Source organism: Chlorocebus sabaeus, chromosome 5 (assembly GCF_047675955.1).
Source record: "Chlorocebus sabaeus isolate Y175 chromosome 5, mChlSab1.0.hap1, whole genome shotgun sequence".
Classification (NCBI taxonomy): Eukaryota; Metazoa; Chordata; class Mammalia; order Primates; family Cercopithecidae; genus Chlorocebus; species Chlorocebus sabaeus.
The window spans coordinates 9512576-9534782 of record NC_132908.1 but is presented as its reverse complement, the minus strand read 5'-3'; the positions used below and the strand labels follow the sequence as shown (position 1 = coordinate 9534782).

The 22207-nt window shown below is 39.0% G+C and overlaps 1 protein-coding gene across 2 annotated transcripts in view; it reads left to right on the top strand.

The window, feature by feature from the left end:
• GRIN2A (glutamate ionotropic receptor NMDA type subunit 2A) overlaps positions 1 to 22207 on the top strand; it is a 426336-nt gene that overhangs the window by 328889 nt on the left and 75240 nt on the right. For both annotated transcript variants that reach the window (XM_007985424.3, XM_007985396.3), the window contains exons 6-9: positions 5669 to 5874; positions 14230 to 14398; positions 14550 to 14703; positions 21096 to 21221. In XM_007985424.3, coding sequence (XP_007983615.1) covers positions 5669 to 5874; positions 14230 to 14398; positions 14550 to 14703; positions 21096 to 21221 — 655 coding nt within the window. The remainder of the gene's footprint in view (positions 1 to 5668; positions 5875 to 14229; positions 14399 to 14549; positions 14704 to 21095; positions 21222 to 22207) is intronic.

The window sequence follows — 22207 nt, the reverse complement described above, 5'->3', positions numbered from 1 at the left end:
AAGACCTTAGAGATTATGTAATTCAAACCCACTCCCCTCATTTCTGTTACAGTGAGGAGAATGAGACACAGTCAGTGAGGTCAAAAGTCAAGGGAATGCCATAGAAGAAACTCAGATCTCCTTTTGTCAATTAGTTCTTCTGCTACGGAAGCTCATTTTCCTGAAGATAAGTTTAACAAATATTGAATTAATGATAATAGCACCACGTATGGAGAACTTCCTGTGTGCCAGGAACTGTGCTTCAGAGATGTTTGTTGTCATTATCTTACAAGTAAGCCTCATAACAGCATATGAAATGGAAGTGTTGTTTTTACTTGGTGATCGAGTGAACTGAGGTTCAAAAGGATTATGTGGCTTGTTCAAGGTCACATGGCTAAAGCAATGACAAGATTTGAACCTGTTCATCTGTCTGATCTCTAAGCCTGTGGTATTAATTATTCTGAACCCTCTTATCCTCTGCCATGTAAAGGAGAGAAGAGAGGGGTTCTGTAGCAATGAAGTTGATTCCTGAAAAGTCAATGGGATCCATATGTGCATATACATGTACATCTATACAACACACACACACACAAGTGTGCTTGCCTATCCTGATTGTGTATAAATCTAACCAGAAGTTTGGCAAGGTGTCCTGGAACTTCATTTTCCCTCCAAGCTCCAAAAATAGGAGCACGTGATTGACAATGACTGTATGATTTCACTTGCTCTGATGCATTGAAACCTTACTCCTGGAAGCACTGCTGGAGGAAATGGATTGAAACCTTACTCCTGGAAGCACTGCTGGAGGAAATGTGCAACCCTGGCTCACTCTTCAGAATAGCTTATGTGGGTCAGGAACTGCTGATCTAAAGTTACAGACTCAGCTGACTGTGGTGTTCACTTTTATGGAGGGGATTGGGAACAGGAAAAAGGTCTAGTTTGGAGAATAGCAAAAGAGTCACCATCAGTTCCAAGGTGGGAGCAGAGAAATTGTTGGCTGCCATCTTCAGAGTGCACAGGGTTCTTCCATTTTGGATATAACTTCTAAATAAAGGCACTTGGAGCATACATACTCCATGCCACTGTGAAATGGAGACAAGCAGAGACAATATGACAATTGAAACTGAGGTCTTCAGGATTTAACCCATTGGTTCTTACTTTCTCCCTGAATACTTCAGAGTGACTGGAGTCCCTTTTTAAATGGTGTTAGGATGATGATATTTGCTTTCTCTGGGGAAATTTAATACTCAGAGGCTATTCAGACAGCTACCCTCAATGGCTCTAGGTCTGGGAGGCTGAAGTTGCAGTAAGAGCAAGGGAGAGAATACAGGTCCTTGATACTTCCATATTTTGCCTAGGGTACAGGATTCCAAAGCTGAGGCACATATGGACACATTAATCATTCTAACATTTTCTGACTCATACACATTTGAAAAATACAGGCTGCATGTTTATTCACTCCACCAAAAACTACCCATTAAGTTCCTCCATGTGGCATGCCCTGAGTTAGAAGCTGTGGACATAGAAACCAATCATTATGCATACAAAATTCCTACTAGGCTGGGAAATCATAGTCTCATAAGTAAAACATATACATAAACACATAGATTGTTGTAGATTATTGAGGTATAACATTGTGAAGCAAATGAGGTTTAGATATTTAAATCAAATTACGGATTTATGAATAAATTATATGATGTGGGTTTCTTTGCTGTGATATGGAAGGAGTGAGTGGGAGTATAAATGAAACAAGATTGGTCTTGAGTACTAATTATTGAAGCTGGATATTGGGAATATGGAGGTTCATTATATGATTCTACTCTTGTATACATTTAAACATTTCCACAATAAAAAAAAAAAAAAATGGAGTAGGCAAAGAAGCTTCCACCTTCAGGCAGGTTATATATGGACATATATCCATGGTAACTTCTATAAATCTTTTTCCATTCTGACCATTGAACTAGATTGACTGTTAGTCCATTTGGGTTGCTATAACAGAATACCATAGACTGAGTGGCTTATAAACCACAGAAACTTGTTTCTCATGCTTCTGGAGACTGGGAATTCCAAATCAAGGTGCCAGCAGATTTAGTGTCTGGTGAGAGCTGTGTCCTGGTTCATAGACAGCAGTCATCTTGTTGCATCCTCACATGGTGGAAAAGGCAATGGGTCTCTCTGGGGCCTTTCATAAAAGCACTAATACCATTCATGAGGGCTCCACCTTCATGACCTAATCACCTCCCAAAGACCCCTCCTCCTAACACCACCACATTAGGGGTTAGGATTTCAACCTATGAATTTTGGAGGAACACAAACATTCAGTCTATAGCAAACCCTTACGGCAAATCCCAACTTCTTCACTTGATCTTAGCCAAAAGGCTGAGAAGTGATAAATCCCAACTTCTTAATAGAGCCTACAAGGCTTTGCATCTTCTGGTCTCCACCTATCTGAAGTGCTCTTTCTTTCTCTGCTCCTCCACAATTCCTTCCCACAACTTCCATGGTCCAATTCATCCTGAATTTCCAATTTCAACTTAAGTGTCACCTCCTCAGGGAAGACGTCTCTGATATCTTTTCTCCTATATGCTTTCTTAGACCCATGTTTCATTTCTTCCTCCAAGTTTGTATGAACATATGTTTTTGTGTAATCATTTGACTCATGTGTCTTCTCAATTAGCACAAAAATTTCATGCAAGCAAACATTTTATCACTTAAGTTACAGTATTCTCAGTGTCTAGCTCAGTGCTTGGAACCTAGTAACTACTCAACACATATTTATGGAATGAATGACTCTGCTAAACCTGTCTACAAACACTGGACTCAGTTATAGTCCCTTGTAAATAGGAATATGGGCAGGGAAAGTGAAGAATGTCTGTTCTCCTTTATCTGGTATATACAATTTAGTAGTTGAGATTTTTGGTGTTTGCAGTGGGGTGCTGAGGGGCCTATCAGATCAGATAAGAAGATAAGAGCTCTTAGGATCTAAGGCAACGCTGACACAGCAGTTTCAGCTCCTGATTGAGTTCTCTCCACCTACCAGTCACCTTCAACCTCCTTGGCTGACCCATGGATAGTTTACCTGGATGTGTCAGGAATGGGGAGTAGAACTTGGAGAAGATTTAGGAAGTTATTGCACTCTTGGCGCTAATAAACCTTTTCAACTTTCCTTGAGTCAACGTTAGACTGAAACATTTGCCTGACTCCCATGGTGTGGGGGTTGTGATGTGGTCAATTACATCATCAAAGATTCTGCTAGCCTTTGCCTTAATTTACATTATCTTGGGACTTTAAGAAACATGTCTGCAAGGAAGGAAGAGTGTCGGAGCTATAATGTGGTTCCTGCAGCTCAATTCACAGAAGCACTATGTACATAGTGAGAAAGCACCTTTGGGTTCAGAAAGAAGCCCCATGATATAACTCTGGTTCCACCACTTCTTGTTGTGTGAGTTTGTGCAAGTCACATAACCTCTCTGTATTTCAGTTTCCTGAAGTATGAAGTTGGAATAATAATGCTTACCATGTAGAATTTGTAGGAATTAAACTAAGTGGTGATATTGGCACATTTCCTGACTATACAGAAGTGCTAAAAAGTTATGTCATTAAAATTATAATATTAAAATGCTATGGTGGAGGTATGTGCAAAGTTCTATATTACTAGGGAAGCAGGAATGATTTTACAGATAAGGTGATAGTTCAGCTATATCTTAAATGCTAACGACAACAGCAATAGTAAAATAATAGCCACCATGTGTGTTACATGCCATGTCAGGTTCTGTGCTCTGTATTTTTGGTACTTTTTGGCTCATTCAAACCTTACTGCAGTCCTTAAGGTCATACGCTGTTGCTCTTTTCATTTTACAAATGGAGAAAGTAAAGCTCAGAGAGGTTGAATGACTTTCCCAAGGCTACTCAGCTAGTGGATGAAGCCAGGATTTACACCTAGTTCTGTTCGACTTCAAAAGCCATTCTCTTACCCACTGAACTCTCCAACTTCTCTTGAAGGTTGTGTTTGAGACTTCCAAGGCAAATGGAAAGAAAAGGGATTGGTATAAAATGTTCCAAAAGGGAAAACTTGTATATTTCTTTGTCTATTTGCATATTTTAGTATTTTTGCTTTGATCTATGTCGTACAACTGACTGACAGTTCCAAGAAGGCAAAAGCCATTCTGTTTTAGCCATCATTATTCCCAGGCTGGCACTGGGACATAGTAGGTCTTCAATAAATCTATGTCGAACAAATGAAGAATTTGATGGGTTTAACATTCTCCCCAGCCTGTTACATATCATAGCATGAATAAATGAACAATGTGTATGTGTTTAACCAAATTGCTGTACTCGCCATCCTATCTTAAAAAGAAATGTATCAGCAATGCTGGACAATTTTGTAATTAGCCACAGGAAATGCTTCTTCACAGCCAGCAAACATTTTCCAGCCCATATGATGAGGTAATCTTAGAGAGCACTGATTCTCTTCTCTCCTCCCACCCTGTCACCTCTCCTGGTGTCCGGCATGTTTGAATTCTCTTTAAGGGCTTGAGATTCATTTCTGGCGACACTTAAACATTACAGGAGGAGAGGTGAGTGGGTCATGTCAACACAGACAAGCCTGGATTTGGCACTTAGCTTTTCAGACGAGGTGTTTTCCTCGAGGCTGGTATTACACATAAAGCGGTGACCTGTGGTGTCAAGCAATCGCGTGTGGGAGCAGGAGGAGAAGGGAGAAAGAGCAGCGCGGGGGCAGCTTCCTCCCGGCGTGTATGTGAATAGTGCCAATAAGCTGTCAAATAAAATTAAGGTTCAAAATATACAGCCTTCAATTTGATTGCACTAAGATGCCGACTGCTGCTCCGAGGGAATACAATCGATTCTATTTTGACAGGTCTTGATGTACGCTAAGCAGTAACAGTCTCCCCTCTGTGCAGGATTAATAAAAATTCACCTTAATTTGCAACTTAAATAGAACCGTATCTGGGGTCAAAAACGATGCTTTTAATTTCCCCACCTGCTCCATCTTTCCCGTGTGTTATCTTAGTCCTCCTCCTCTTCTTTTCACTCTCCAGCTTCCTCTCCCTTTTTCTCTTTTCCTTCATCATAGTACCTTTTTTATTTCTTTCTCCTTTTCACTTTCTTTTCTTTATACTTAAAAACAATATGGAGTCCCTATGATGTGCCAAGCACTGTGCTTTTGCCTTTCATGCATTGCCTTATTGAATTCCCATAGCATCCTTAAGAAGTAGGGAGAGTTGTGTTCGTTATACAGATGAGAAAACAGAAGATCTTAGGATTAAGAGCTTGCCTAGAGTTGTACAGCTAGTAAGTGGTACAGTTGGAGAATCAAACCCAGACCTCTCTGATTCTAAAAGTCTGTGCTGTTTCCCTGCCATCATGGTCCTGAACTCTGGCAGAACGTTACAACCACCTGCGGGGCTCTAAAGGTATCAGTGCCTGGGCACCACCTCCCGAGATGCAGTTTGATTCTTCTGGGGCTGAGGGGGGCTGGAATGGAGAACTGCCCCATATTCTGTTTTCTCTTTATGCCCGTTTGTCTTAGCACAGAAGTAGATGCATATGTTGAGGTATGTGGCAGAAAGACCCTTGAGACGGATGGATGTCTCGGGCAGGGAAAGGATTTGCCTCTCCGGAAATCAGCGGCGGAAGAAAGCACAGCTGTGTCTTTGTGTTTGTGCTGCAGGTGGGCAAGTGGGAGAACCAGACGCTGAGCCTGAGGCACGCCGTGTGGCCCAGGTACAAGTCCTTCTCTGACTGTGAGCCGGATGACAACCATCTCAGCATCGTCACCCTGGAGGAGGCCCCGTTCGTCATCGTGGAAGACATAGACCCCCTGACCGAGACGTGTGTGAGGAACACTGTGCCGTGTCGGAAGTTCGTCAAAATCAAGTGAGTGGCAGGGATGCTGTCGCCTGAATGTGCCCAACCCTTTGAAATAGCTTGGATCATCGATAGTAACAATATCTGTACTTGAATCATAAAATGTCATAGAAAATACACTCCATTATAGTAGAGATAATACAGTAATCAATTTTAAAAAGACTTAGATAAATTCCTGGAGATGTGCCAAACTTGCGTTCATTTAATTCCACCAGCAATATGAGGTGGGTAGTTTTGCCCGTTGTAAATATAATAAAACCAACTTATGGGAAGATTATGAAACATGTTCAAAGCCATCTAGCTAGGAAATGGAAGAGGTAGGACTCAAACAGTGGTCCAACTGACTCCACAGACATGTTTTTAACCCTTATGTTGAATCGATCCTCCCCTTCAGTATTTCTAGTTTAATTTAATTTATTCATTTATTTATTTTTGAACAAACATATTCAAAAAATATCTTTATATTTTTAATATAGAAAACACATTTATGTATTAAAATAGAAATATGTTTATATATTAAATATATGAAATTATGTATTTTATATATTTAAAATATATAAAACATCATATATTTTTATGTGTTAAAATATAAAACATTTTTATGTATTAAAATATAAAACATTTTATGTATTAAAATATATAAAACATATTTTTATATATTTAAAATATATTTTTTTACTTCAAATATATGTAAAACATATTTTATACATTCAAAGATATAGTACATTGTATTTTTTATATATTAAAAATATATATAGCTGGACACAGTGATGCACGTCTATAATCTCAGCACTTTGGGAGGCCAGGCTGGGCAGATTACTTGAGGTCAGGAGTTGAAGCCAGCCTAGGCAACATGGCTAAACCCTGTCTTTGTTAAAAATACAAAAACTAGCCAGGTATGGTGGTAGCCACCTGTGATCCCAGCTACTCAGGAGGCTGAAGCATGAGAATCACTTGAATCTGGGAGGTGGAGGTTGCGATAAGTCGAGATCGAGCCACTACACTCCAGCCTAGGTGACAGAGCGAGACACTGACTCAAAAATAAATGAAGAAATGAAAATAGAAATATATAAAACATTATACATTTTTACATATTGAAATATATAAAGCATATATTTTTATATATTTTATATATAAACTACATAGTTTATAGATATAAACTATGTAGTTTATATATAAACTATATAGTTTATAGATATAAACTATGTAGTTTATATATAAACTACATAGTTTATATGTTAAAATATAAACATATTTTCATATATTGAAAATATGGAAACCAATATGTTTTTATGTATTAAATGTATATAAAACATACATTTTTGTTAAAATATATAAAACATTTTTATGTTAAAAATATATAAAACATTTTTATGTTAAAAATGTATAAAACATATTTTTTATGTTAAAAATGTATAAAACATTTTGGTATGTTAAAAATGTATAAAACATATTTTTATATGTTAAAATGTATAAAACATATATTTTTATATGTTAAAATATATAAAACATATTTTATATGTTGAAAATGTATAAAACATTATATATTTTTGTATGTCAAAAATATATAAAACTTTTTTTTTATATATAATGACAGGATCTTGCTCTGTCCCCCAGGGTGGAGTGCAGTGGTATGATCACAGCTCACTGCGTTCTTGAACTCCTAGGCTCAAGCGATCCTCTCACCCCAGCCTCCTGAATAGCTGAGACTACAGGCCTGCGCCACCAAGTCTGGATCATTTTTTAATTAATTTTTTTTAGAGACAGGGGTCTTGCTGTGTTACTAAGGCTGGTCTCAAGCTTCTGACCTTAAGTGATCCTCGTGCCTTGGACTCCTGAGTCACTGGGATTACAGATGTGAGCTACTGTGTCCAGTTTCCTTTAGTCTTTTTAAAAATAATTATCTCATTTCCACTTTTCTGGCTGTCTCTTCGCTTTCGCCCACACATTCTTCTTCCTTCCATCTCCTTTATAGATCCCAGATTCGTGCTTCTCAAAAACGTGAAAAACATCTCTCCATTTGGGAGTGAACACACACCTTGCATGTTACTTTCAGAGACAATCCAGGTGCAAATGGAACTTCTGGCCATTTCTCAGCTCAGCAACAGCTAGCAGGCACTGCATCTGTGTCATTTCTCCTTTTGTTATGATTGAAGAAAGAGCTGGCATTGTCTATTATGAGGTCCCCCTTAATCTACAAACCTTCTGGGGACACAGAACCTCCATGGCCACCTCCGAGGCCCTGATTCTGGTATTTCCTAATTCAAACATAAGCAAAAACACCACCTCATAGGCGACTCACAGAAGAAAAAGGCCTGCTGTTGGATGGAAACTTTATTTTTTTTCTGAGTCCTTTCTGATCTGTTTCTTTTACCTACTTCTTACTCATCCTTTAAGTGTAGCTCCTGCATCCCAAGCTGGGTTAGCTCTTCTTACTTCCACAGTACCTGAGTCTGTCTCTCTCTACCCTCATCACCTGTCTGTACAGTGTATAGTGTATCTGTCTTCTCCCTGGCTTCTGAGCCACCTACATATAGGGAATGTGACTTACTAATATTTGCACCCTCAGTTACAAGGGCACAGCATGACACACCAATGTTTGTTTCATGACTAGGAAGAGAGATTTTTACTTCCTCGTTTCAAACTCCAGTCTCAGCCATTAACACACAAGATGCAAGTCCCCAGATCTCAATCCTTTAGATCAGGATTTTAAAGATATAATATGTAATTGCTAAATGTACTATGAGGGCCTATTTTGGTTTGGAGAAAGTTTTATCAGTGGGGTCACAAATGTCAGCCTCTTTGAAGTTGAAATCCTGAATACATTGTGGAATAAATAAATATGCCCCTCCTATAAAGGCCTTTCCTTTCTCCAATGTCCCCACTGTGGCTCCCTGGGATGAAGCTTTTTTTTGATAAGCAGTCCCCCAGCCTCCACTCTCCTGGAGATGAGGAAGAGGTGGGGCCCACCAAGGAAGGGCAAGTGTACATCCCGTGATTCATCATTCATGATTCATCATGATTCATAATTGTGTGAAACAGACCATGTTTTGGGGTCATGAATGTTTTAATGATTTTTGCTGAATTCCTTTACAGTGAAATAACACCGACATTGTTATAAATCAAATTGTTATAAATAAAATTGTTTTAATACAGAATGAATGAATGTGCATTAAGCACAGTTTACATGTTAGGCACATTGCAGGGCACAGGGGATACATTGATGAACAGGGAGAGCAAAAGACTAGGACCTTTCCGTCATGGAACATATGTGGTTAGAAAACAATTCAACCAGGAAGAAATGGACAACCCCATGTTGTAATAAACCTTGTGATGAATAGAAAGAGAGTGGTATGAGAAGAGAGGAAATCGGGGTATGTGGGGTTACTTTAGCTCACACAGGTAAGGTTTAAGGTGATATATACAGGATGAGAAGGAGCCACACATGTGAAGATCTGGGGAAAGCCTTCCAGGTAGAGACAATGGCAGGTGCAAAGGCCCTGGGGAGGAAAGAAGCTTGGGAGTTTGGGAAACAGAAGGAAACCCAGTGCAATGCTAGAGAGTGATGAGTTACAAGAAGGACAGAGGAGATGATGTGGGAACGTTGTCAGAGGATGTTCTAATTTGGGTGGGTGTTCTTTGAGCAGAACTTGGCCCGACGAAGAAAGCAAAGTGGCTAGCACAAAGCAGAGTCTAACTGCAGTGGGACACCTCCTCTATGATAACAATACCCTCCGTGTTTCAATAGGGTAATCAAGTGAGGCCCCTTGTGTTCCAGAATCAATAATAGTTTAGAATCTTTAAAATCCAAAGCCCTGGAGCTGAAAACAAGTAGATCCCCAAGTACTGAGTCACATTTGTATGAAGAAGAGAAATCAAAATAAGTTGCTGTCTTTAAAAGAATTGACTTTTCTACTGAAGACTATCCACAGCTTAACAGGTTCAAATTCACGTTTTTGGTTTCTGTGAGGAGACAGTAGCTTGCAGCTTTCCTTCTTCCACTTGGGGATATGAGGAGTTTACTGTGTGTCTAGATGAAATGAAAGTCTTTGACTCATGTGAGAGCAATAGAGAATTGCTAGGATCCACTAATCCCAACGTTAAAGAAGATTAGATCAATTGCATTTCCTACAGGGAACGTCTTTGAGACAGGCTGATCAGTTGCAAAAAGGATTCCTGTTAGACAACGTGATTGTATGAAACCTTTTTGTTTCTCACTTCTGATAAATGGTGGGGTCTTCTAAGAATACCAGGTAACAAGAAATGAGCTGAGAAATCTTTCTCTCTGCTCTGTTAGTTGGGTGATAAAGACATGCAGAGAAAATTGGAAAAATCATTTGGCCTGATGTGTAGCGAGAAATGGCCATACTGTCAATTAAGCTCCCAAACTGTCAAATCGTTGGTGGGAAGAAAGGAAATTTATTTTTAAGTGCTGGATGAGATTTGTCTGAGTCTCCATGGTGGACAGGAGCCAACCCAGGACCTGGACACAGCTCTGACTCGCATGGCTGTGCTCGTATCCACTGGCTATACTGGGAAATTGTAGAGCTGGTAAACTGGACAATTTATTGGATCCCTTTCCCCATATTTGTTTTTATGAGTCATTCCCTCTCTTGGGTGGTGGTGGAGCACTGAGAGAGATCACATGGGGACCATTTCTCAGTCTGTGTAGTTAAGTCACATCCCCTGCACGCCCACACAAGGGCTGTAATAGGAACCAACAGACGTTCCCAATTACAAGCTGGTCTGCAATTCCATAATTACTGTGATAAATTCAACTATTGAATTTGCTGCGTGCCTTTTTCATCCTGTGTCCCCAGGGCCCAGTTCCATGTCTTGTGCACAGTAGACACTTAATGGGTGCTTGTTGGGTGAAAATGCATCAATGATCATTTGTACTTAGAAATACACCTGGTGTTCAGGGATATGGGTGAGATAACTCATAAACTGGCTGAGGTTTCCAGGGAGACCAAAGAATGCCACTATATGCCTGTGACCCTTAATCTTAAACCTGGAGCATCTAAAACTTCTGTCTAATCTCCCAGAAATCTTGACCCGGTGAAGGAAGAGCCTGTGACAGGGGAAGAAGGGAAGGAACATAGAATGAAGGTGATAAAAATGAACACAGGTGGGGAAAGAGTGTCAGTGCATGGCCAACAGCGACCAGAAAGAAAAAGAGAGAACTCGATTTTGACACATTTTTCAGAGCCATGTATATTGAGAAGGAAGTAGTATCTGGACATTCCATCAACTTTAGTGTACTTAGGACACATTTCTATCATATTTGTGGCAGTTTTAACTCTAGCCCAACCCCCTCCATTCTGGGTAATTGGTGGAGATGGAGCTGGCACATACCCCATGACTGTACAGTGTTGAGGTCACTAATCATCACATGTAGATATACACAGATGTGGCCTCCTACTACCCCCACGCTAAGGATGCTGGATCACAGCAGGTCATCCAACCTCTAGGCAAGAGAGTAAAGTCTCTATGGTGGTCTGGGTTGACAGAAGCAGAGTGGTTGAGTACAAATCACTGACAGGATGTGGGGGTGGGGTGCAATGGTTAAGAGAGTGATTCAAGACAGGCAGTCTTTGATCCTGAGATAAAGAAAAGCATTGATAAGCAGGCGTCATTTACAACCCACTTCTGTTACTCAATATTATGTTTTCCCACTTGAGTATGGTGGCTCACACCTGTAATCCCAACACTTTGAAAGGCCAAAGTGGGAGTATCACTTGAGGCCAGGAGGTCCAGGCTGCAGTGAGCCATGATCGCATCACTGCAACCCGGTCTGGGCAACAGAGCAAGAGTGTGTCTTAAAAAAATTGTTCTGTCAAATCTGCCTACCTTCATGGATATAGAGATGATGTATATCATATAAATCAATGTTGTTTGATGTGTGTGTGTTGTCAATTACATAAGTAGTATGTACTTACTAGATAATTTGGGGAAAAAAACCCTAAAAATATAAAAAAGAAAACATGTTTTTCACCATTCCAAAATAGCTATGCTTGCTTCTTTCTCCTTTCCTTCCTTTCTCTTTCTTTTTCTCTTTCTTTCTTTTTTCCTTCCTTCCTTCCTTTCCCTCCCTCCCTCTCTCTCTTTCTCTCCCTTTCTTTCCTTCTTTCTTTTCCTTTTTCTCTTTTTTCTTCCTTCCTTCCTTCCCTCTCTCCCTCCCTCCCTCTTTCTCTCTTTTTCTGTCTCCCTCTTTCTCTCCCTTTCTTTATTTTCTTCCTTTCTTTTCCTTTCTTTTCTTTTCTTCTTTCTCTCTATCTCTCTCTCTTTACTTTCTTCCCTCCCCTCCCCTCCCCTTTCCTCCCCTCCCCTCTCCTCTCCTTTCCTTTCCTTTCTTTCAATAGAGTCTCACTCCGTCACCTAGGCTGGAGTGCAGTGGTATGGTCTTGGCTCACTGCAACCTCTGCCTCCCAGGTTGAAGCTATTGTTATGCCTCCTACATAGCTGGGATTACAGGTGCATGCCACCATGCCCAGCTCATTTTTGTATTTTTAGTAAAAATACAGTTTCTCCATGTTGCCCAGGCTGGTCTCAAACTCCCAACCTCAGGGGATCCACCCAACTTGGCTTCCCAAAGTGCTGAGATTACAGGAAAGAGCCACTGTGCCTGTCCTATGCTTCATATTTCATTGTTTTTCCATACAGTTATTTCATAAGCTCATCTGCTTTTATATAGCTGTGATTATTCTGTTTGTACTACTGTGTAACCTACTTCTTTCATATGACATGGAAACATAAGAATTTTCCTGTGATGATGTTGGATTTCCATAGACATCACTTTAGTGCTTAGGTAACACTTCAATGTGTGGATGTGCCAAAAATGGGATATTCAAACAGAGAACATATTCATGAAATGCATGACTCAAAGACAGGGTTGAGCTAATGGGATATCCATTAACCAAGCATATTGCCCAGAAAGGCCTTGATGTTATGTGAGTTGTGTAAGTACTTTTTGGTATCAGTTGGATAGACCAGTATTTCCTTTCTTTTCTCTTTTCTCTCTCTCCTTCCTTCCTTCCTTTTTCTTTCTTCCTTCCTTTTTCTTTCTTTCTCTTTCCTTCCTTTCTTTCTCCTTCCTTCCTTCCTTCCTTCCTTCCTTCCTTCCTTCCTTCCTTCTTTCTTTCTTTCTTTCTTTCTTTCTTTCTTTCTTTCTTTCTTTTCTCTCTCTCTCTCTCTCTCTCTCTCTCTCTTTCTCTCTCTCTCTTTCTTCACTCTTGTCACCCAGGCTTGAGTGCAATGCCATGATCTTGGCTCACTACAGCCTCCGCCTCCTGGGTTCAAGTCATTCTCATGCCTCAGCCTCCTGAGTATCTGGAACTACAAGCCCCTGCCACCATGCCTGGCTAATTTTTGTATTTTTAGTAGAGACAGGGTTTCGCCATGTTGGCCAGGCTGGTCTTGAACTCCTGACCTCAGGTGATCCACCCGCCTTGGCCTCCCAAAGTGCTGGGATTATAGGCGTGAGCCACCATACCCAGCCTCCTTTCTTTTTGAAGGTATTTTTCTGGTTTGCAAGGGTGTCCTTTGAATATGTCTTATTCAGGTGAATACAGCAAGGTGGCTGGTCCAAAACAATAAATATAGCCTTGGTAGAGTGTACAATAGCCTTTAAGATAGCTTAAATTTTAATAGGGCTTTTACCTGATCAAGGACTTTGTTTTTAGAGGTGTTTCCTTTTATACTACGTGTCACATATGTAGATAGGGAAGACATTATTAATGAGCCCTCATGTAACATTTGGCTCTATCAAGAGAAGTTCGGTCCACAAACTCAGGCATGGAATAGAACCCAGGTCTCCTGATTCTTGGTTGAGGTGTTCTCTGGGTACCTTCACTTCTCTCCTTTGGTTTCAAGCCTCTGTAATTATAAAATGAAGCAAAACCCTGCTTTCTCTGAGAATTTCACATCCTCTTCTCTTCCATTCTCTAATAAGTTTTTATGACTCAGTTTAGATCAGATGACTAAACTCTAGTCTAAAATTGTATATGTTATAAACTCTTAAAAATTTAAGAGTTGGTAATTTTTACCTGTTTAATGGGTATACAAATATCACCTAATTCAGAAAATGTTATGGAGATTAATTCAACAATTAGCATAAAGCCTTTAGGATAGTGCCTAGCAAATAGTAATTACTCAGTAAGTGTTAGCTCTTGTCATGATAACTGCTATAATTAAGGACATTTTCTGCTTTTGCTGTCATATACTCACTGTGGGTCCTTGGGAAAGCCACTTCCCCTTTTTAAACTTCAGTTTACTCATCTGAAAAATAGGAGAAGAGTACAGCTAATGATTGTGAACAAACCTTCCGGTGCTAACATTCTGTGATCCTGGGATTTTTCTTTACAGCAATTCAACCAATGAGGGGATGAATGTGAAGAAATGCTGCAAGGGGTTCTGCATTGATATTCTGAAGAAGCTTTCCAGAACTGTGAAGTTTACTTACGACCTCTACCTGGTGACCAATGGGAAGCACGGCAAGAAAGTTAACAATGTGTGGAATGGAATGATCGGTGAAGTAAGTTATCTTTTCATCCCCTGGACTCTTATTCAGACAAAGTGCCTGCAGTCCTCAGGAATGTTGGCAGGAAAAGTAAAGGTACTGTTCTTCTTCTTCTTTTCTTTTCTTTTTTTTTTTTTTTTTTTTTTTTTTTTTGCCTTGCATCCAGGTGGTCTATCAACGGGCAGTCATGGCGGTTGGTTCTCTCACCATCAATGAGGAACGTTCTGAAGTGGTGGACTTCTCTGTGCCCTTTGTGGAAACGGGAATCAGTGTCATGGTTTCAAGAAGTAATGGCACCGTCTCACCTTCTGCTTTTCTAGGTGTGTGAATTTCATAATGACTATTGCTTTCCTATAAGAAATTGTAGGAAATCTTGTTTGCTCAGAGGATGGGACCGGAAAGGAACTTGTTCAGTTCCGTTTGGCCATGGCAGCATTTGAATTATCCTATGAGAGGGTTAGGCTTTGTGTCCCTACTCAAATCTCATCTGGAATTGTAATCCACAGCTGTTGGGGGAGAGACCTGATGGGAGGTGACAGGATCATGGGGAATGTTTCTCCCATTCTGTTCTTGTGATAGTGCGTGAGTTCTCATGAGATCTAATGGTTTAATAAGGGGCTCTTCCCCCTTCGCTTCACTTCTGTCACGTGCCACCATGTAAGACGTGCCTGCTTCCTCTTTTGCCATGATTGTAAGTTTCCTGGGGACTCCCCAGCCATGTGGAACCGTGAGTGAATTAAACCCCTTTCCTTTGTAAATTACCCAATCTCAGTTTTTTTTTAGATGGAGTCTAGCTCTGTTGCCCAGGCTTGAGTGCAGTGGTGTGATCTCAGCTTACTGCAGCCTCTGCCTCCTGGCTTCAAGCGATTCTCCCACCTCAGCCTCCCCAGTAGCTGGGATTACAGGTGCCCACCACCATGCCTGGCTAATTTTTGTGTAGAGATGGAGTTTCACCATGTTGGCCAGACTGATCTCAAACTCCTGACCTCAAGTGATTCTCAGGCAGTTCTTTATAGCAGCGTGAGAGTAGACTAATACATCCTAATTCACTCCCCTCCACCCCCAGTTCACATCTTTCATTTGTCTTAAACTTGGAAAAAGCTGCTGAAAAAAATATGATCACATATTCAGATACTGGTCTTGACTCTGTAGAATGTAAATTAATAGATATATTGCTTAGAATCTTGAAAACATTTAAAAAATAAACCTGTCTGTCCACAGTTATTTAAACCAGCTCATAAACCTTTATTCAGCATCTACATATCCATCCTCCATCCCACAAAGAACAGCAATCATTTATTTGCTCGATGTAAGAGTGGAAATAATGATGACTGTACAATGATTTATGCCAGTATTCTGCTAACAGAAGTAGTCTGCAAAGTATATGCTGATTTAAAATTAATCAAATCATATTTTAATTGTGACTACCCATTAAGCCAAATAGTTTGTAAAGAAGGACATTCTTTTGATTTTTTTAACCATTTCATAAATTTATGTTTTCACATAAAAGATTTTTTTTTTTTTTTTTAAATCAAGAAAGAGATATATTTTCTATCATCTGCTTTTCTCTAGCACTCGGACTGTATTGGGTAACCTGGCTAGAGTAGTTGAAACTTCATGGAACATAGTAAAGCATTATTTTTGTCTTTAAAGGAAAGTGTTGTATTAACTGTTTGGTTATCATAAATGACTTTTGACCATAACTATCTTGTTGAATATCATGAAATTCAGATCACTAATTCCCCCTTGGCACTCCTATATAAGTGGGTTTGTCCCAAATTAGGGAAGGTTAAGACAAACCTGAATCTCTGGAGGAAAACAGAGAGAGGCCAAATATTATATATTTAATTTTTTAAAAATTTAAATAGCTCAGGGGTACAAATGGTTTTAGGTTATATGGACGAATTATATAGTGGTGAAGTCTGGGCATTTAGTGTACCTGTCACCTAAATAGTGTACATTGTAGGTAATTTTTCATCACTTATCTCCCTCCCATCCTCTCCCTTTTTGAGTCTCCAGTGTCCATTATACCATTTGTGTGCTTTTTCATACCCATAGCTTAGCTTTCATTTAGAAATGAGAACATGGAGTATTAGATTTTCCATTCCTGAAAAACCCATCCCCCAGTTCACATCTTTCATTTATCTCAAACTTAGAAAAAGCTGCTAAAAAAATAAGATCACATATTTAGATACTGGTCTTGACTCTGTAGAATGTAAATTAATAGCTATATTGCTTAGAGTCTTGAATACATTTAAAAAATAAACCTGTCAGTCCACAGTTTATTTAAATCAGCCCATAAACCTTTATTCAGCATCTACGTACCCATCCTCCCTCTCACAAAGAACAACAGTCATTTATTTAGATGACTAGCAAATATTTAGGATGATGGCCTCCGGTTTCATCCAAGTTGCTGCAAAAGACATTGCATCATTCTTTTTTATGGCTGAGTAGTATTCCACAATGTATATACACCACATTTTCTTTATGCAGTCATCAGCTGATGGACACATAGGTTGATTCCATATCTGCAATTGTGAGTTGTGCTCTGATAAACATATGTATGCTAGTGTCTTTTTGATATAATGACTTCTTTTCCTTTGGGTAGGTACCCAGTAGTGAAATTGCTGGATCAAATGGTAGATCTCCTTTTAGTTCTTTGAGAAATCTCCACCCTGGGAAAACAGTTATATTAAGGTCAACTAACTTTCTTATATTTTTCCAGAGACAAAAATAACTTTATCTTTTAAAGCAAATTGTAAACTCAAACCAAATTGTGGACACCAACTCCAAGCCCATTGTCTTATTCTTCCACTGTCTTCATTTATATGTAATGTTAGCATCCAGTGAAACTTTTGTGTTTCATTCTCTTCAGTGAAATATTGACTAACAGGATTTTGGACACTGCCTTACATTCAGAGCTCTGTGGATTTACTGTTTTCATTTTCAATAATCCATTTAAGCTGTTAAAATCCTTGCCACTCTCTGGATTTGATTGTGCACTAGCTGCTTCAATTTTTGTAACCTTTGTTGGAGTAATGTGGACCCTGACAAATACCTCATTATGTTCCTTTTGTCCCTCTGTCTGACATGGATTCAGATACTCATATCTTAATAAGAGAGCCTCACTATGCCAGGAAAAATGCAACCAGCTGATACTGACAACACATGCAGAATCTTAATAATTCTTAGGTGGACATTCACTAAGTCCACCTAAGAATTTAGGTGGACTCTTCAGTCACTCCTAGTCATGTTTCCCCTCATTCCCTTTCAGACTCTTTGGCAGGAATCCTTTGCCTTGGAGGTTAACAAAGGGTTAGAGGAAGTGAGTTCATTGATCAAAATGGAAAGAAATCGTTTCCTTTTTTAGAAAAAAAAAATATTATATTTCTTTAGTGAGCTAGAAAGAATTCTTTTTCCAATTCAGTCAGAGAGAAAAAAATATCAATTGGCTTGTCTCATGAAAATGGGTCGCTAATATTGAATCTGGCCTCAACCCAGTTTCTCTAGATTTTTATCTTACTTGCATTTGTAAAACATTTCCATAAAAAAGTCAAGTATTTTGCTAAATTTAGCAAAACCTCTCTTTCCCCACACTTTTCCTGCTGCATTTTTTAAAGTAAAATAAATTGTAACCAGAGGAAACTATTTTCAAAGCTGTTTTTACACAGTCGGCTTAATATTTTTCCTAGTCACTAAATTACATCCTTATTTGATTGACTGTGCGCCCCCTTATTTACGGTCATTATCTACAAATTTTGAAAGTCATAATGAGCCATGCTAAGCTACATTTTTCCATTCACTGGCTCAGTCATCTGGAAGAGCCAAAACATTCAAAATCTGATTGTATTGCTCTTCATTATTTCCTATTCTCTCTCCTCCCTAGACTCCATTAACTCACATCAGAAGCACTTGCAGGTAATGCCTCTAAGCTTTTTGTGTAAAAATGTAACCAGTGGCTCGTCAAGGACAGAGATGGCATCTCCTGTAATATTTCTATCTAGCTAATTCTGAAGACTTTCCAAACAAGTTGGATTCTTTGATCCAAAGAAATGCTGACCTGGTATCTCCTCAATTGCAGTTCCTTCATGGACAAACATTGAATCTGGTTTAAACCATCAGAGGATGTAACAGAGAGTTATTTAAACTATTTCTGGGTCACTCCTTAGATACTGTAGTCATGGCTTTAACGATGTTCTAATGTTTTTCTTTGTTTTGGGGCGTGTGTCTGCACGCATACATTCACGTGTGTGGTATCTTAGAATAGCAACACTTCGGGGCACTCATACGTACTTACTTTACTAAAACCATAGTACTGCAGCAGATATGTGCTGTGCTCACAAGTTAAGGAACAGATGTGGTCAGTTCCAAGTGGGGAGACATCTGGGATCAGTTGCTTCATCAGTTTCCGCCTGATTTTCTGACTGGTGTGTTAGTGACAAGTATGTACCTGTCAAAAAAAGTTCACTGCAAGTTTACAGTTTCTTGCATGCACATAGAATAATTCAGTTATGGTCCCTTCTAATGTTTAAAAATAATGTTTTCACAGCCTGCGGAGAAATAGAAGTTACTAGATTAATAAATGTGCTCTTTCAAAAACCAGTATGCCCTTTTCAGAACCATGGACAGCGTATTGTTGCCCCAGTATTTCTGGCTTTAATCCTGGAATTAAACAGCTATTCCACTCAATATATTGTCGTATATTGTGTGCCTCACACACGAACAAACACTTTCATGTATATACCCATTTACTCATCACAATGATCGTCCTCCGATAAGACACACTATGCAACTCGGAGAATTATTTTATCTCTATTCTTGAATATGAAGTACTTTTAAATCTCCTAATCATTTATTTATCTAATTTCCTTTTTGGATACAACTCAGTATTAAAGTGCTGTTATTTCAGGGACATAATATTGTTTATTACTCAAGCTAAATTTAAAATAAATTTCAGTTGCAGTCTCATTGATTTCTTGGAGCACATCTTGTGTTACTTAAGTTGTGTTACCTGTTGCTTTTTAATATATTTGCACTATCAAACTGCATTAGAAAGCATTCCTTACAGCTTTTAAATTATCCAATATAGCCAAAGTTAAGTTCAGACATATTCGTTTCTTGTTATACATTAAGCTCATTAAATTGGATTTTGTGATGACTTCTAACCGTGTTAAGTAGTCATACTCTAATAAGAAGGTGGCCTGCTATCAACCTAGTTCTTTATTATTATAAGTAGCTTCATTAGGAAAACAATTTTAAATAATATGTTTACTATTCAAGAGGTATTATCGGACTTATTTTAACCCTCAGAAAATATTTGCTTATGAGGAAAAAGGTTTTAAGTTCATTGGTGTCTATAGGCAGTTTCTTCCCCATGATACATTCAGGTGGAGATGTATTCATTTTAAAAATTTATTTTCTGTTGACTTTGTAGCAAATCTATACCATAAATAAAATGGCTTCAGTCAGCTAATTTTCATATCCTCAATAAAGCTGAATAGAAATCTTATTTTACATCATATTTCTTACCTTTCTAGAGTGTTATAAGACTTAGAGCCTTATGACTTGGCCTGCCCTTCTGACACATCTACCTACTGCTTAAGTTACATGCAAATGAGCTGATGAAAACTACTTTTGGTGGAAATAACCATCTATCCATCTACTATTTTGTTGCCTCTACCCTTTAAGTGATGCTTTTTTTATTGAATTATCATGTGAAGATAATATTCTCAATTGACTTTCAATTGCATTTAAGGCTGCTACCAACATCAACAAGATTAATAAAGCGTAGCAATCTCATCTGTCTGAGGCAGGAGGTGAAATGGAGAGTGTGCTAGATTATAACTTTCCAATATTTCTGTCACCCATGATTTTATGATTCTTTTCCAACAGGTTATAATTCTCCCTTTATTTTCAGAATTTCCTGCATATCATCTTTCTAGCATGAAAAAATAACAAAAATAAAAATAAAAACCACAACAATTTGCAGGAGCCTATGGTTAACTATTAGGGCCTAGTCTTCTTTTTTTCTTCCTAGCTTTAGCCCCCTGGATGGTTCTATAATTGCAAAGGAACCTATGGCCAGTCTATTTGCATTCTAACTTGCTCCCTCTTTCTTATCACTCTTTTTTCTTCTGATTTTCCTTGACCTAATTTGTAAAATGTCCTATGCTCTTGTCTATTTTTATTACATTATATGCAATCTTATACCTCAAATATTTTGTAGAATAAAGAATGATTTAAATTGATGAATAAAAAATGACTGGCTGGCCAGGAGCAGTGGCTCACACCTGTAATCCCAGCACTTTCGGAGGCCGAGGTGGGCAGATCACCTGAGGTCAGGAGTTCGAGACCAGCCTGGGCAGCATGGCAAAACCCCATCTCAACTAAAAATACAAAAATTAGCCAGGTGTGGTGGCACATGCCTGTAGTCCCAGCTACTCGGAAGGCTGAGGCAGGAGAATTGCTTTAATTTGGGGGTAGAGGTTGCAGCAAGCTGAAATTGTGCCACTGCACTCCAGCCTGGGTGACACAGTGAGTGAAACTACATCTAAAAAATAAAAATAAAAAGCGATTAGCTTCTTTTGAAGGATCAGATTCAAATTAGAGAAAATATTTTTGGTGAGCCTGCAAATGTATGTCTGCGCTTCCTGCTGGAAGTGAGGAAGAGATAATTGACCACTTTTCCATTCCTCCATCTGTTTATTTGCAGAACCATTCAGCGCCTCTGTCTGGGTGATGATGTTTGTGATGCTGCTCATTGTTTCTGCCATAGCTGTTTTTGTCTTTGAATACTTCAGCCCTGTTGGATACAACAGAAACTTAGCCAAAGGGAAAGGTAAGGATACCTTCATGAGCATGATTCAATGTTGATGCAATTTCATTTACCTTTAATGAACATTTCAGGTTTAGAATACATTACTCTAGACCAGGCGTGGTGGCTCACGCCTGTAATCCCAGCACTTTGGGAGGCCGAGGTGGGTGAATCACGAGGTCAGAAGTTCAGAACCAGCCTGACCAATATGATGAAACCCATCTCTACTAAAAATGCAAAAATGTGCTGGGTGTGGTGGCACACATCTGTAATACCAGCTACTCGGGAGACTGAGGCAGGAGAATCACTTGAAACCAGGAGGCAGAGGTTGTAGTGAGTCGAGATTGTGCCACTTCACTCCAGCCTGAGTGACAGAGCGAGACTCCATCACATACACACACAAAAGAATATATTGCATTGGTGTACCACTGTATGAATGGTGTTTGGTCACTGATATTACTTGTAATGCCAGAAAAGTATGGTTTATATACTTCAACTGAAGGATAAAACAGAATGAAATATTTTAATCTTGTTATCACCTGAAGTCAATAGTTGTTAGGTGGAAACCACCGATGTTCAATTGGTTGGGAAAGCAGATTTGAAGGAGCTTTTCTGGCAATTAATTTAAAAGATGCATGTCAACAGAAATGCTAAAATTGTCATGGGTTTCAACTTCAGTCTATGCAAAGAAAATGACTTTATAAAATCTAGTTTAAGAACATTCCTCAAACTACTGAATCAATTTACATTAGTTTGACAATAAATATAACTATGAAGTGATATCTTTCCCCCTAGAGTTATATTTTCCTCTCGGTGGTGCCAAGAAGAAATTAAGTGTGCTAAAACCAAGTGCATTGATCTTAGTGCACTGTAGTTGATAAAGGGACAATCAGTAGATGGGAAATAAAATTGGGAGGCATTCGTTGGCTATAACTCATTAAAAAGGATCCCACTCTAGCCAGGGTTTATGTCATACACATTATGCCATTTCGAGTGGGCTTTCCTCAGTG